This window comes from Schistocerca cancellata, chromosome 10, assembly GCF_023864275.1.
Source record: "Schistocerca cancellata isolate TAMUIC-IGC-003103 chromosome 10, iqSchCanc2.1, whole genome shotgun sequence".
In the NCBI taxonomy this organism is placed as follows: Eukaryota; Metazoa; Arthropoda; class Insecta; order Orthoptera; family Acrididae; genus Schistocerca; species Schistocerca cancellata.
In genome coordinates, this window is record NC_064635.1 from 76,923,206 (window position 1) to 76,937,192 (window position 13,987).

General features: G+C 44.3%; 1 protein-coding gene across 4 annotated transcripts in view; it reads right to left on the reverse strand.

Annotated features, from left to right (window-relative positions):
* The window catches only part of LOC126106899 (nuclear RNA export factor 1-like), a 299,293-nt gene that overhangs the window by 13,600 nt on the left and 271,706 nt on the right, over positions 1 to 13,987 (reverse strand). For all 4 annotated transcript variants that reach the window (XM_049913313.1, XM_049913314.1, XM_049913315.1 and 1 more), the window contains 2 exons: positions 9,518 to 9,686; positions 7,659 to 7,829 (listed from right to left, as the gene is read on the reverse strand). In XM_049913313.1, the coding sequence (XP_049769270.1) occupies positions 7,659 to 7,829; positions 9,518 to 9,686 (340 nt within the window). The remainder of the gene's footprint in view (positions 1 to 7,658; positions 7,830 to 9,517; positions 9,687 to 13,987) is intronic.

Below are 13,987 nucleotides of genomic sequence, written 5' to 3' on the forward strand. Positions count from 1 at the left end.
ATTTATAAGGGTACCCTTCCTTTTCCACGTGTTTCGTCTGGTTTGAATTGATAACTTATTTCTCTTTGATCTGATAAGTGTCGTTCTCTTTGTTATAGGTGTTTACGTCACTCTAAGCTGAAAATGCATTACTGTACTGCGTCATGCATTGTTTTCGCATTCTGATAATGGGTGTTTACGGCCTGTTGCCACTCGCGGCATGGCTTGCTTTTGTGCGCGCTACCGCCACTTACTATTTAAAAAAAAAAAGAGAGAGAGAGAGAGGAATCGTCTCAATAGCGAAACAATGGCAAGAGACTGCTATTTGTTGTTACTTACACTGCTGCTTTCTTTGATAATGATCAACAAGAACCAAAGAATAGACTGTGGATGATAGAAGATGTTCTGAACGAGAGCATAGCGAAAATTTTTCTCCGTTTGAAAATCTTTGCAGACGCCTCTTTAATACATTACATTCTGCACAGAAATTAGAGCCATCTTAGATTTAAAAATCTAGTCAACTGCCGTGCTTCATTTCTGACTGTAGCACTATTAGGCATAAGAATAATACGAATATAAACATGAAATAAGGATATAAATATCCTTCCGCATTTGCTGTTGTCTCGCTCTAGTTTCATAGTTTATTAGGCAGACAGGATTTAAATGAGATAGCAGGAAACACGAAAGAATACATGGCAAAATGTTTATATTCGCATTATTCTTATGGTGAAGAGAATACTGCATGTGATTCACAATTCATAAAAGTTCCTACTAGCAACTATCTCTTCTCACAGGTAGGAAAAAATTCAGAACTTAGAGTTGGCCATATTGACTAACATCCCAAACAGTCTTGCCAGTAGGATTTTCGTTGTTCATTGAAATGCTGGTACATTCGAAGATTTACAATACGGAATTTGTATTTACTTCGTTGGATAATGTAGGAAATGCAGTCGTCAAAACTCGGGGCGGAGAAAAAAGCTCGTCTTCCACCCCGTTTTTTTCTTTTTTTTTTTTAAATTTATTTACTGACGCAGAGGTTTTGGCGCCAGTATTTATCTTTGTGCCTGCAAAGCATGCTTGTGTAGCACTATATATTCGACGGAAGAAGTTAGTTGTGGCGGCACCTGCCAACATTTTGCAGAACTTCCGCGTACTCTGCACTCGATTCTAAGCCGCAGGCGGTTTTTTGGATTACAAAAACTGGAAAAAAAGTGCGCCTTAGATTCGAGTAAATACGGTATGTTCACGGACGAGTCCAGGTAGAGTCTGAACAGTGATTCTCACCAGGTTTTCAAATGGCGTGAGCCAGGAACCAGATACCAACCCCTTAATGTCCTTGAAAGGAACCTGTATGGAGGTCGTGGTTTGATGGTGTCGAGTGGGATTATGATTGGTGCATGTACACCCCTGCATGTCTTTGACAGAGGAACTGTAACAGGTCAGATGTATCGGGACGTCATTTTGCACCAGTATGTCTGCCTTTTCAGGGGTGCAGTGGGTCCCACCTTCCTCCTGATGGATGATAACGCATGGTCCCACCGAGCTGCCATCTTGGAGGAGTACCTTGAAACAGAAGATATCAGGCGAATGGAGTGGCCTGCCTGTTCTCCAGACCTACACCCCATCGAGCACGTCTGGGGTGCTCTCGGTCGACATATCGCTGCATGTCTTCAAACCCCTAGGACACTTCAGGAGCTCCGACAGACACTGGTGTGAAAGTGGGAGGCTAAACCCCAGCAGCTGCTCGACCACCTGATCCAGAGTATGCCAACACGTTGTGTGACCTGTGTATGTGTGCATGGTGATCATATCTCGTATTGATGTCAGGGTACATGCGCAGAAAACAGTGGCATTTTGTGGCACATGTGTTTCGGGACGGTTTTCTCAACTTATCACCAATACTGTGGACTTACAGATCTGTGTTGTGTGTTCCCTATGTGCCTATGCTATTAGCGCCAGTTTTCTGTAGTGCCACATTATGTGGCACCACATTCTGCAATTATCCTTAATTTATGAGCATGAGTGTAGGTTTGCCAATTAACAGTTCCTTTGCAGAATGTGCTACTTTTAAGCAGATAGTGGAACTGTCATAGCAGCCCCTTATTGCTAGAGGGCCCACATAAATGACACGCAAGATGGGTTGTAGCGTGGAGAGAAACATCTCCAGCAGACAGAAACAGTACCAGACTTTCAAAATAAACATGGAACTATTTCACCAGACAATATGTGACAGTGTTCCACCAATCGGAACTCATATGACTGATGTAGCACTTCACCAACACCTACACTGTCAGACAGGCAGTGTTTACCAACCCCTAGGAACAGCTCCGGCCAGTACTTACGCCAGTCCTAGCCTTGTATTGACATGCTGTAGTCTTGCAGTAGCACTTTGTAGTTTGTAGGGTAGTTTTGGTCAGTATCTTCTTCCATTGTCTCATCTATTTTGCTACCACAGACTTTTGTGTGTGTGTGTGTGTGTGTGTGTGTGTGTGTGTGTGTGTTTTTTTTCTGCATTTAAATTTAGTGTATGCCAAGAAGGCGTTTTCCCTTTAATTTAATGAAGTGTGTTCAAATTGACTGTTAGTGTTTTCCTACCGACCACAGGACACAACAGTTATTGGTGACGAGGATCATTCATTTTCGAATGGAATGGCCTCCTCTGAGGAGCTTCTTCAGTCGTTGTTGGAAACTCTACAGCAGATTCAGGTAACATTCACGCATTCAGAAATTTGCTCTCACTCACCAGCGTTGCAAGAAGTAGCCCATAGGGTCGATTCCATAGCAGGTAAACTGAACACGTTGCATGTGGCTCCACCGAAGTTTCCGGCTTTCGATGGTCTGTCGAACCACGGTCAAATTATGTCGAATGGTTGGAACAACATTTACTGGCACATGGGGTCCACAACGAAAATCGAAGTTGGGCTATTTTTTTTTAGTGACAGTCAGTCCACAGGTGTATTGTTTAATTCCGCAATTGAACCCTGAGCAGTCCCCTCAATATCTCTCATTTACTCCCATTAAGGGCTACGTTAATTCAACAATTGAACCCTGAGCAGTCCCCTTGATATCTCTCATTTACTCCCATTAAGGGCTGAGTTTTTGAGTACTTTGACTCAAAAACACACATCACCTCTGCCTGTCAGACTTTTTTTTCTTGTTGAAAGTCTCCAAGTCAGACTTATCGGGTCTCTCCTGTGATTGTAAATTCCGGTGCACCAACGTCACCTGCAAGCAGTCTTACGCCTCTTCATTGATTCGTGATATGGTGATGTTTCGCGCATCAGAAGAGGGTCTTCGGGCTGATATTTTGAAGTTAATGGACCTGTCCCTCAACACCTGTCTGCCGACCATTCTCACCAGCTACAACCACCGCGTCTTGATCCAGCTATTTTTGCAGCTTGTCAGTTGCCTAACACTGAGCGGGAGCCTCGTTCATCTGTTGACCCACTCTGTGACAGAAAGTCTTTCACGCGACTTCCACACTGTCCGGACTGTTTCCAGACTCACCGACAGTCAGATTGTCCGCATTGGCGAGCAAGATGCATGGCTTGCAGCCAAGTGGACCGTATTGCCTCGGTGTGTCAGGCTGCACAAAAACATCGTGTCGATGCCACGCTTCCTGCAGATGCACAGGCTCGTCAAGAATCGTCACTTTAGGATCTGGAAGCCTCGAATTCCGTTGTCGGCCAAGTATTCTTCATCATTCCCCAGCTGGGTGCCTGTTTTCTCATTACCTTGGAAGTTAAGCATATTCCGGTGGTCTTCCAAATTGACACGGCATCATCCTGCTCTATTGCGGATGGTGCCACATACGAACATTTGGGCTAACCGGCTTCATCCCCCTACACTTCCACCTTGTGCAGTTTCAGTAAACACTTTATATCCGTCAATGGTGTTTTTTCCACACAAATCTCTTACAATGGTCGTTTCTTCACTGCTCAGTTTTTGGTGGTCGGATCCCCTGCAGCTACTAATCCTCTGGGTGTGGACATTTTTGGCCATCTGGGTTTATCAGTGCAAGATGCGATATAAGCTGTGTCGATTCCCTCATCAGATACCCTCCTCGCCCCACTGCTCAGAAAATATGACTCATCGTTCTCATCCTCCACATTAGGCGTGAAGGGTTTCACTGCACGTTCCTCTTTTTTAAGGCCCGCCTGGATCCATTTGCTTTCCGAGGCAGGCTCCAGGTGGAACTTCGCCGCTTACAGGATGAAGGCAACCTTTCTCCCATTGCACACAGTCGCTGGGCGACACCTATCACGATAGTCGAGATGCCAAATGGCGCTTTACGTATCTGCGGTGATTTTAAGGTCACGGTCAATTCTTAGTCCATCGTCGATGCCTATCCTGTCCCATCGGTGGATGACATACTCACACATCTTGCGGGCTTGACTGTTTTCACGGTCAATTCTCTTTCTGTCATCAATGCCTATCCTGTCCCATCAGTGGATGACATACTCAATGCCTGTGGGCTCGACCGTTTTCACCAAAATTCATTTGCGCGATGCTTATTTGCAGCTGCCATTGGACGAGGAATCGCAGCAGATCCTAGTCGTCAACACCCAGTGTGGTCTTTTCCAGTACAACCGCCTCCCATTTGGCATTGCCAGCACCCCTGCCATTTTCCAATGTTATTTGGAACGCCTCACAAGCAAGGTGCCTGGGGTGGCCAATTATCTGCACAATGTCATCGTCAGTGTCTCGTCCACGGTGGATTTCGTGGACAAGCTGGACCGACTGTTTCAGGTTTTTTCTGAGGCTAGCCTGCGTTGCTGGAAAGAAAAGTGTGGCTTTTTTGTGCGAGATGTCAGCTATCTCGGGTTCGCAGCCTACACATCTCTAAGGAGTATGTTGAGGTGATTCAAAACCTGTCTCCTCCCACCAACGTGAACCAATTGCACTCCGTCTTCGGTCAAATCAACTATTATAGGCATTTTATACCCTATGCCGCAGAGATTTTGGCACCCCTGACTGGGTTATTGCACAAGGGTGCATGTTGGGTTGGGACATGGCATGTGAGCTGGATTTCACACGTCTCAAGTCAGCTCTCTCCCACCCTCCTTGTCTGGCCACTTACAATCCTTCCCTGCCCCTCATCGTCACCACCCGTGCCTCAGACTATGACCTGGGTGCAGTCCCGTCACAAGTGGTCGATAGTGTTGAGAGGCCGGTGGTTTTCACATCCAAAAAATTGATCGACGCTCAAACCAACTATAGTCAAATTGAAAAGGAAGCTTTGGCACTGGTTTTTGCACTGACTAAGTTCTACAATTTTGTGTATGGTCGTCATTTTACGCTGCAGACTGATAACAAACCTTTGGTTTCTTTGTTTTACCCGGGTGCTGCAGTGCCCACCTGGACAGCACACCACCTACAGCACTGGGCGCTCTTCCTGGCGAAGTTCGACTGAATGGCTCGCAAATGCTGGTTTTCTGTACTGGCTGCCTGCAAGGGCAGTCTGTGAATTTGATGCTTCCCCCTCGGTTAGTTTCCAGATGGACCCGGATGTGGATGCGGCTCTGGATGCACTTCCGTTGGATTTCGATTCAGTCCGGTGGGCTACCACTCAGGACCAGACTCTGCAAGCTCTTTGCCGCCAAATCGCTGCAGGTTGGCCAACCAGCCATCATAGCAACCGCAATACAGAGGTCCAGCACTTTTGAGATCATCGGCACAGTCTCTTTATCCGCAGTGGCATTATCTTTTTGCACAGTGATTCTGACATTCCCCGGGTGGTCATACCACATGCATTGCGCTGCCGTGTCGTTGACCTTCTCCACACTGGCTATTGGGGCATCATCCTCACCAAACAGCTGGCCTGCTGACACCTTTACTGGCGTGGTATGGATAAAGACATTGCCTCCCTCTTGTCAGCCAGTACCACGTGCCAAACACTTCACACAGCACCCCCACGCCAGTATTTTTCGTGGCCGGATGCTGCCGCTTCGTGGGAACGTATCCATTTGGATTTTGCACGGCCATTTCATGGTTCCCAATGGCTCATACTGATCGACTCCGGGTCGGGATACACTTATGTCTCCAGCATGATGAACACCACTTCTGCTGAAACTATCAAAATTCTCCGACGCCTCTTTGCTGTCGAGGGAATCCCCAAAATGATTGTTATGGATAATGGCCCACTGTTTACTCTGACCGAGTTTAAGCAATTCTGTACTGCCAATGATATTTCCCTAGTTCATACCGCCCCATTCCACCCTCCATCAAATGGCCAGGCGGAATGTTTTGTGTGGACATTCAAGACCCAGCTCGATAAGCTGCTGTGCCATCACTCGCTGGAGGAAGCTGTGCTTCGTTTCTTGACCATGTACTGCACTGACCCCAGGCTGGTACAAGTCCAGCAGAGATACTTCATGGTCGACCATTCCGCTCCCCCTTATCTGTCCTGGTTCCCGAGGCTTCTCACCCTTCCACTCGCATGCCAAAGCACTTCTTTCAAGTTGGGCAGGAGGTCTGGGCACGGACCTTTTCTCATCCACTGGGTGCCTGTCGTCATCACCGAGTTCTGTGGCCGGGCGATTGTGTCTCTCCAGTGGGCCGACGGTTCCGCCACCCGCTGGCACCTCAACCAGCTCCACCCCTGTCTGGTGGACCACGATGCCCCGGAGGAGCTGCCAGTGACAATCGCTGACCACACTGTGGTGGAACCTCCACTTTTGCCTCTGCCTCAGCCACTGTCTCCGCTGCCAGCTCCCCAGCTGTGTCACTGCCTCCTGCCCCTGCCGGCCATGAGCCCATGGACATTGATCAGGATGCCCCTATTCCTATGGACGTTTGCGGTGCTGTGCATTTTTTTCCCCACAGGGTGAAATGTAGCAGCCGCTTATTGTTAGAGGACCTACAGAGCTGACACGCAAGATGGGTTGCTAACCCCCTTTCAGCAGCACGGAGAGAAACATTGCCAGTGGACAGGAACAGTAACAGACTTTCAAAACAAACACAGAACTCTTCGCCAGACAACATGTGACAGTGTTCCACGAATCGGAACTCATATGACTGATGTAGGACTCCGTCGACCAGGCTCTATAAGCACACCTAGACTGTCAGACCCACAGTGTTTAAGAACTGCTAGGAACAGCTCCAGCCAGTACTTATGCAGGCCCTAGCCTTGTATTCACTCGCCATAATCTTGCAGTAGCACATTGTATTTTGTAGACTAGTTTTGGTCAGTATTTTTTTCCATTGTCTTGTATCCTTATATGTTTTGCTACCACAGAGTTGTGCCCCCCCCCCCCCCCCCCCCCCTTTATTTTTTTTTATGCTGAGAAGGCATTTTTCCTTTAATTGTAATAAAGTGTGTTTAAATTGAATGTTAGTTCTTTCCTGCCATCCGCAGGACACAACAGGAGTCACACAAATGTAGGCCTAGAAAGTGTGGATCTGGACACATTTTTGTGACACTGCAGAGCTAAGAATAGGACAAATAGGTTTGTTAAAATTGTTTACTAAGTCATTTGCACATTTTTTAAATGGTCGACAGTCTTGAGACATCAAGTTAATATATTTATATATTATATCCGCTTATCACTGTATGACTGGAAGAATAATAAAAATAATAATAATAAAAAAAAACAGTGATGGACGGACACACACACACACACACACACACACACACACACACACACACACACAGAGATTATTTTGTGTCACACACTTACCTCCGCCTCTCGTGTACTTGCATTTGAGATATACAAGATATCATTAGTAATTTGATATTCTTCATTTTCTTGACCCTTAAGGACAAAAGTGCGTGAGAAATGTCTGTGAGAACTTTTCTCCTTGGTCATGTCACGGAAGACACCTGTTACTGTCAGTATGGTGAACTTTGGCTGAGGGAGAAAGAACCAGAATTTTTCACAGAATTTTCATCATTAAATGGTAATTAAGCTTTAGAAAAATGACAAACCCTAAGTGTAGCTCATCAAAAATACACCAAGCCTATATCTACAGTAGCCTACATGTGTGTTCTGTACACCACATACAGTGCACAGTAAACAGTATGTGTAACAATATCACCCACCCATTCCCATAGCATTCACAAATATTACAGGCCAAGTTTACGTTTTGATATTTCAGTTTGTAAGGTGGTTTTTCTCCATTTTCATTGTCACTGTCATTATAATAACTGTATATGGGATAAAGTAACATCTTTATCATTTAGTCTCAGTTAATTTACCAGAGAACGTTTTAGAGGCATGTGTGTTCCAGAGAACGAGCTTTCACATGATACATATGGTGCAGATATGTAAGGGGCATGAAAAATATAGTACCAACTGCACCAATGAATGAATGTTGCCACTACAAGGGTTTCACACACCACTTACCCTTTCAATGCAGTCTTATGGCTAGCTGAAAACCACAATGTGATCATCTAAGCCACTACTCAACCACCACCACAGCCAACACGATGCTTTCACAGTTGGAAGAAGTCTTTCTGGATTGCTGGATTGTACACTTTCTTTGGTTATCTCCACATATAAGACACATTTTGTGGTTGGAAACAGTACTTATGTAAATTCATCTGATCACATTACTCATGCCAGTGACTGACTGTTTATAATTTGTACATTTTACATGACCTCTTTCGTTAAGAGTTGAGAAAATGGTTAATGGCTTGTTGTTATTTCTCTACTCCACGATCATATAGTAATGTCTTACTCCTCTAAGAGTTTTTCTTCGACTTTGTAAGTACAGACATTTCTTTACCACGAGCTCTGTACAGAGATACGACACTCCTTGCACATTATGAAATAGTTTCAAACATCAAACAGCTAAAAAAGTTGCAATAGAGTATACAGTTCCTGTCTTACTGTTTTACATATTTACACAGTGAAACATAGGAATCAACAGTTGTTGAAACCTGTTCCAATGATAGTAACTGTAGCTAGAATTGATGAACATAAGCTTCGGAAATGGTTAAGTACCGTGACACATAATTTAAATGGGGTTAAATTTCTGTAGTACTCCAGAAGAAGAAGTTAGTGCTGTAGCCACCAACTAGCCTGTCCAATGGCCTCAGAGCATAAGATACTGTCTCCAGTTATTTCGCAGCATCCTGAGATTACTTCATTATTATTACTAATTTCACCCAAGTTTAAAGGAGGGGTGCAATTAACAAAACAGCTTTCACTTATTAATCTGCTTTACCTCGTAAACTATTTGGAGTGTACAAAATAAGTTTTACTGGAGAAAATTTTGAAGAGTGATTAAAATACAAAAATCCATAATAATTGGAAAAAGTAATAATTTGCAAGAATCCTAGATTCTATAGAGCTGCATAGAAAAAGAGAAAAATTGCAAAGAAGAAATAGATCTGGATGTGAAATCATTAAAAGAAAGAGGGCGGGATGCAGTCAAGAACTGATAGGTACTCCCAGCCCCCACCTCTCTCTCTCTCTCTCTCTCTCTCTCTCTCTCTCTCTCTGTGTGTGTGTGTGTGTGTGTGTGTGTGTGTGAGATACTTCCCAAGAGTACAAGAACAAAAGGAGGCGTGATCATGTGGAGCTGAGCAACTCACCGTGTGCACTGTAAGATCCACAGCGAAGGTGTAGGGATCATGCTGTGTATTGGGTAGGTTTGATAATCTTTCGAGGATCTCCTCTGAGCCTTGCGTTAGTGCAGCCCTCACCTTCTTCATGTTGGAGCAACGTAACAGATTTCGGGACTCACCCGAGTAAGCAGACAATCTGGAACCGAGGAAAACTTGCTTCATTTCAGAAATAGATGCCCCAGCTAGTTTGATCATCTGATGGCAACATGGGCTTAAAATAGTAGTTAATTTAGCACTGTAATTGCAAGCAATGGGGGCACATAACAAATCTATTGCACAAAATTATTGAAGATAAACTCTGATTCACATTACTTTCATTTTATTTTTATTCAAATGGACCTCTATGTTGCTGAAAAATTAGCACAGAATAACCCATAAACTTATAAAGCCCATTTTAATTAGTAAGACTAATCAGCTGTGCAACTCTCAAATTTCTAAATTATAAGAATAAGAACAAAAACAATAACAAATAAAGAATCAGCCTTTGTCTGGGATGATTTGTGAAAAGCAAGGAATATCCCAATCATTATGACTAGATCATAAACAGCGGCCTACATATTTTTTTACATGACTAGATTCTGTACTTTCTAGTATATTTTATTGTAACAATCATGATATGTTTTTATTATGACCTGGGCCAATGATTATTTCATTCATTTCAATGAATTACATATCCACAATACAATTATTTGAATCTAAATTATCCCAGTAGGAATAAAAGAAGTTTTTTTTAACTGAAAAAAAGGGTTTCAAAAACTATAATTACTCACTATAATTTTCTACTCTTCTGCAAGCCTATAGAGTCCTACATACTTTTTTGAACAGCGTCTCAGAATGTACCCACAACATCAACATTAAGATTGTTTCACTGCATTGTGTTTAGTTTACCAAATGACTGCTGCTGTTCTATTTAAGCAAGGTCCTGTTGCCAGCCACAAATCTAATATGCAGATGTAGTGCACTGTCACTATAAGAATCCAACTTCTTAACACTCTTGACTGCTATGTGCAAAACTGAGAGGCCGTGTGTCAGTTTCTGCAATATAGAAGTGTAGGGTGCTCAATTCTTTTGACACACTTGCCATTTCTCAGCTTATTTCGTTCTGAGGTTCAGACAGGTACTGGGGTTGGTAAACACTGCCTGGGATGTCTGGACGGGTATACACTCGCACACACACACATATCCATCCACACATATACAGACACAAGCAGACATATGTCTGCTTGTGTCTGTATATGTGTGGATGGATATGTGTGTGTGTGCGAGTGTATACCCGTCCTTTTTTCCCCCTAAGGTAAGTCTTTCCGCTCCCGGGACTGGAATGACTCCTTACCCTCTCCCTTAAAACCCACATCCTTTCGTCTTTCCCTCTCCTTCCCTCTTTCCTGATGAGGCAACAGTTTGTTGCGAAAGCTTGAATTTTGTGTGTATGTTTGTGTGTCTGTCGACCTGCCAGCACTTTCATTTGGTAAGTCACATCATCTTTGTTTTTAGGTATATATACTTATATATATATATACTTATATATATAGACTTACCTTATGGGGAAAAAAGGACGGGTATACACTCGCAGGATGGATATGTGTGTGTGTGCGAGTGTATACCCGTCCTTTTTTCCCCATAAGGTAAGTCTTTCCGCTCCCGGGACTGGAATGACTCCTTACCCTCTCCCTTAAAACCCACATACTTTCGTCTTTCCCTCTCCTTCCCTCTTTCCTGATGAGGCAACAGTTTGTTGCGATAGCTTGAATTTTGTGTGTATGTTTGTGTTCGTTTGTGTGTCTGTCGACCTGCCAGCACTTTCATTTGGTAAGTCACATCATCTTTGTTTTTAGGTATATATATATATATATATATATATATATATATATATATATATATATATATATATATATGTGCAGTTTCAGTGACTTTTGAACATTATGTGCACATGATTTAGAAGTTTTCATCAAGCTGTCACCAACACACCTGTCAATGTGCTGGAAAGAGTTGAACCAAACTTCTGAGTTCAATTAATGCAGTGTATTGAGAATAATGGATGCCATCAGCCTGGTATCATCTTCAAAACTGTGTAAATATAAAATTTAAATTTTGTACTTCACGTTGTTCACATAATTAAATAAATATTGGTATTACTTTTTTTGAAATTGAATTTTTAAATAAGCAAGCTCCTCTGCTCTATCCTGTTAAATGCCTGTCAAATGGCTCTTTCTCAGGTACTCTCAACTACATACAGTAGGTTCCTGACTAGTGCACTCTGCACAGTTACATACAGTACAATCATAATGGGCAGATGAACAAACCACAAACCAGATGCAAGATATAACGGGAATGTTGGTGTGATTCGAGTGCAGCTGGCCAGTAGACACAGTTAACTTGCAAGTAAATCTGAATCTGATTGATGCCATCCAACTATCAATGGAATTCTCATGAGAGATGGAGAAGAAGTGGATGATGCAGTTATTTTATGACGCGGAGTGGATGAATGACATTCTGCGTTCTAGTATACTCCATATATCTAAAAACAAAGATGATGAGACATACCAAACAAAAGCGCTGGCAGGTCGATAGACACACAAACAAACACACAAAATTCAAGCTTTCGCAACAAACGGTTGCTTCGTCAGGAAAGAGGGAAGGAGAGGGAAAGACGAAAGGATGTGGGTTTTAAGGGAGAGGGTAAGGAGTCATTCCAATCCCAGGAGCGGAAAGACTTACCTTAGGGGGAAAAAGGACAGGTATACACTCGTGCGCACACACACACGCACATCCATCCGCATATACACAGACACAAGCAGACATTTGTAAAGGCAAAGAGTTTGGGCAGAGATGTCAGTCGAGGCGGAAGTACAGAGGCAAAGATGTTGTTGAAAGACAGGTGAGGTATGAGCGGCGGCAAATTGAAATTAGAAATTAGTGGAAATTGAGGCCTGGCGGATAGCGAGAAGAGAGGATATGCTGAAGGGCAAGTTCCCATCTCCGGAGTTCTGACAGGTTGGTGTTAGTGGGAAGTATCCAGATAACCCGGACAGTGTAACACTGTGCCAAGATGTGCAGGCCGTGCACCAAGGCATGTTTAGCCACAGGGTGATCCTCATTACCAACAAACACTGTCTGCCTGTGTCCATTCATGCGAATGGACAGTTTGTTGCTGGTCATTCCCACATAGAAGGCTTCACAGTGTAGGCAGGTCAGTTGGTAAATCACGTGGGTGCTTTCACACGTGGCTCTGCCTTTGACTGTGTACGCCTTCCGGGTTACAATACTGGAGTAGGTGGTGGTGGGAGGGTGCATGGGACAGGTTTTACACTGGGGGCAGTTACAAGGGTAGGAGCCAGAGGGTAGGGAAGGTGGTTTGAGGATTTCATAGGGATGAACTAAGAGGTTACGAAGGTTAGGTGGACGGCGGAAGGACACTCTTCGTGGAGTGGGGAGGATTTCATGAAGGATGGATCTCATTTCAGGGCAGGATTTGAGGAAGTCGATAAGATGGAGCACTTCCTTTTTTCGCCGATCACCTGCCACCCTACCTAAAACCTCTTTCCTCATTACCTTAGCCAACTTCATCCTGACCCACAACTTCTTCACTTTCGAAGGCCAGACATACCAACAATTAAAGGGAACAGCCATGGGTACCAGGATGGCCCCCTCGTACGCCAACCTATTCATGGGTCGCTTAGAGGAAGCCTTCTTGGTTACCCAGGCCTGCCAACCCAAAGTTTGGTACAGATTTATTGATGACATTTTCATGATCTGGACTCACAGTGAAAAAGAACTCCAGAATTTCCTCTCCAACCTCAACTCCTTTGGTTCCATCAGATTCACCTGGTCCTACTCTAAATCCCATGCCACTTTCCTTGACGTTGACCTCCACCTGTCCAATGGCCAGCTTCATACGTCCGTCCACATCAAACCCACCAACAAGCAACAGTACCTCCATTTTGACAGCTGCCACCCATTCCACATCAAACGGTCCGTTCCCTACAGCCTAGGTCTTCGTGGCAAACGAATCTGCTCCAGTCCGGAATCCTTGAACCATTACACCAACAACCTGAAAACAGCTTTTGCATCCCGCAACTAACCTCCTGACCTGGTACAGAAGCAAATAACCAGAGCCACTTCCTCATCGCCTCAAACCCGGAACCTCCCACAGAAGAACCCCAAAAGTGCCCCACTTGTGACAGGATACTTTCCGGGACTGGATCAGACTCTGAATGTGGCTCTCCAGCAGGGATATGACTTCCTCAAATCCTGCCCTGAAATGAGATCCATCCTTCATGAAATCCTCCCCACTCCACCAAGAGTGTCCTTCCGCTGTCCACCTAACCTTCGTAACCTCTTAGTTCATCCCTATGAAATCCTCAAACCACCTTCCCTACCCTCTGGCTCCTACCGTTGTAATCGCCCCCGGTGTAAAACCTGTCCCATGCACCCTCC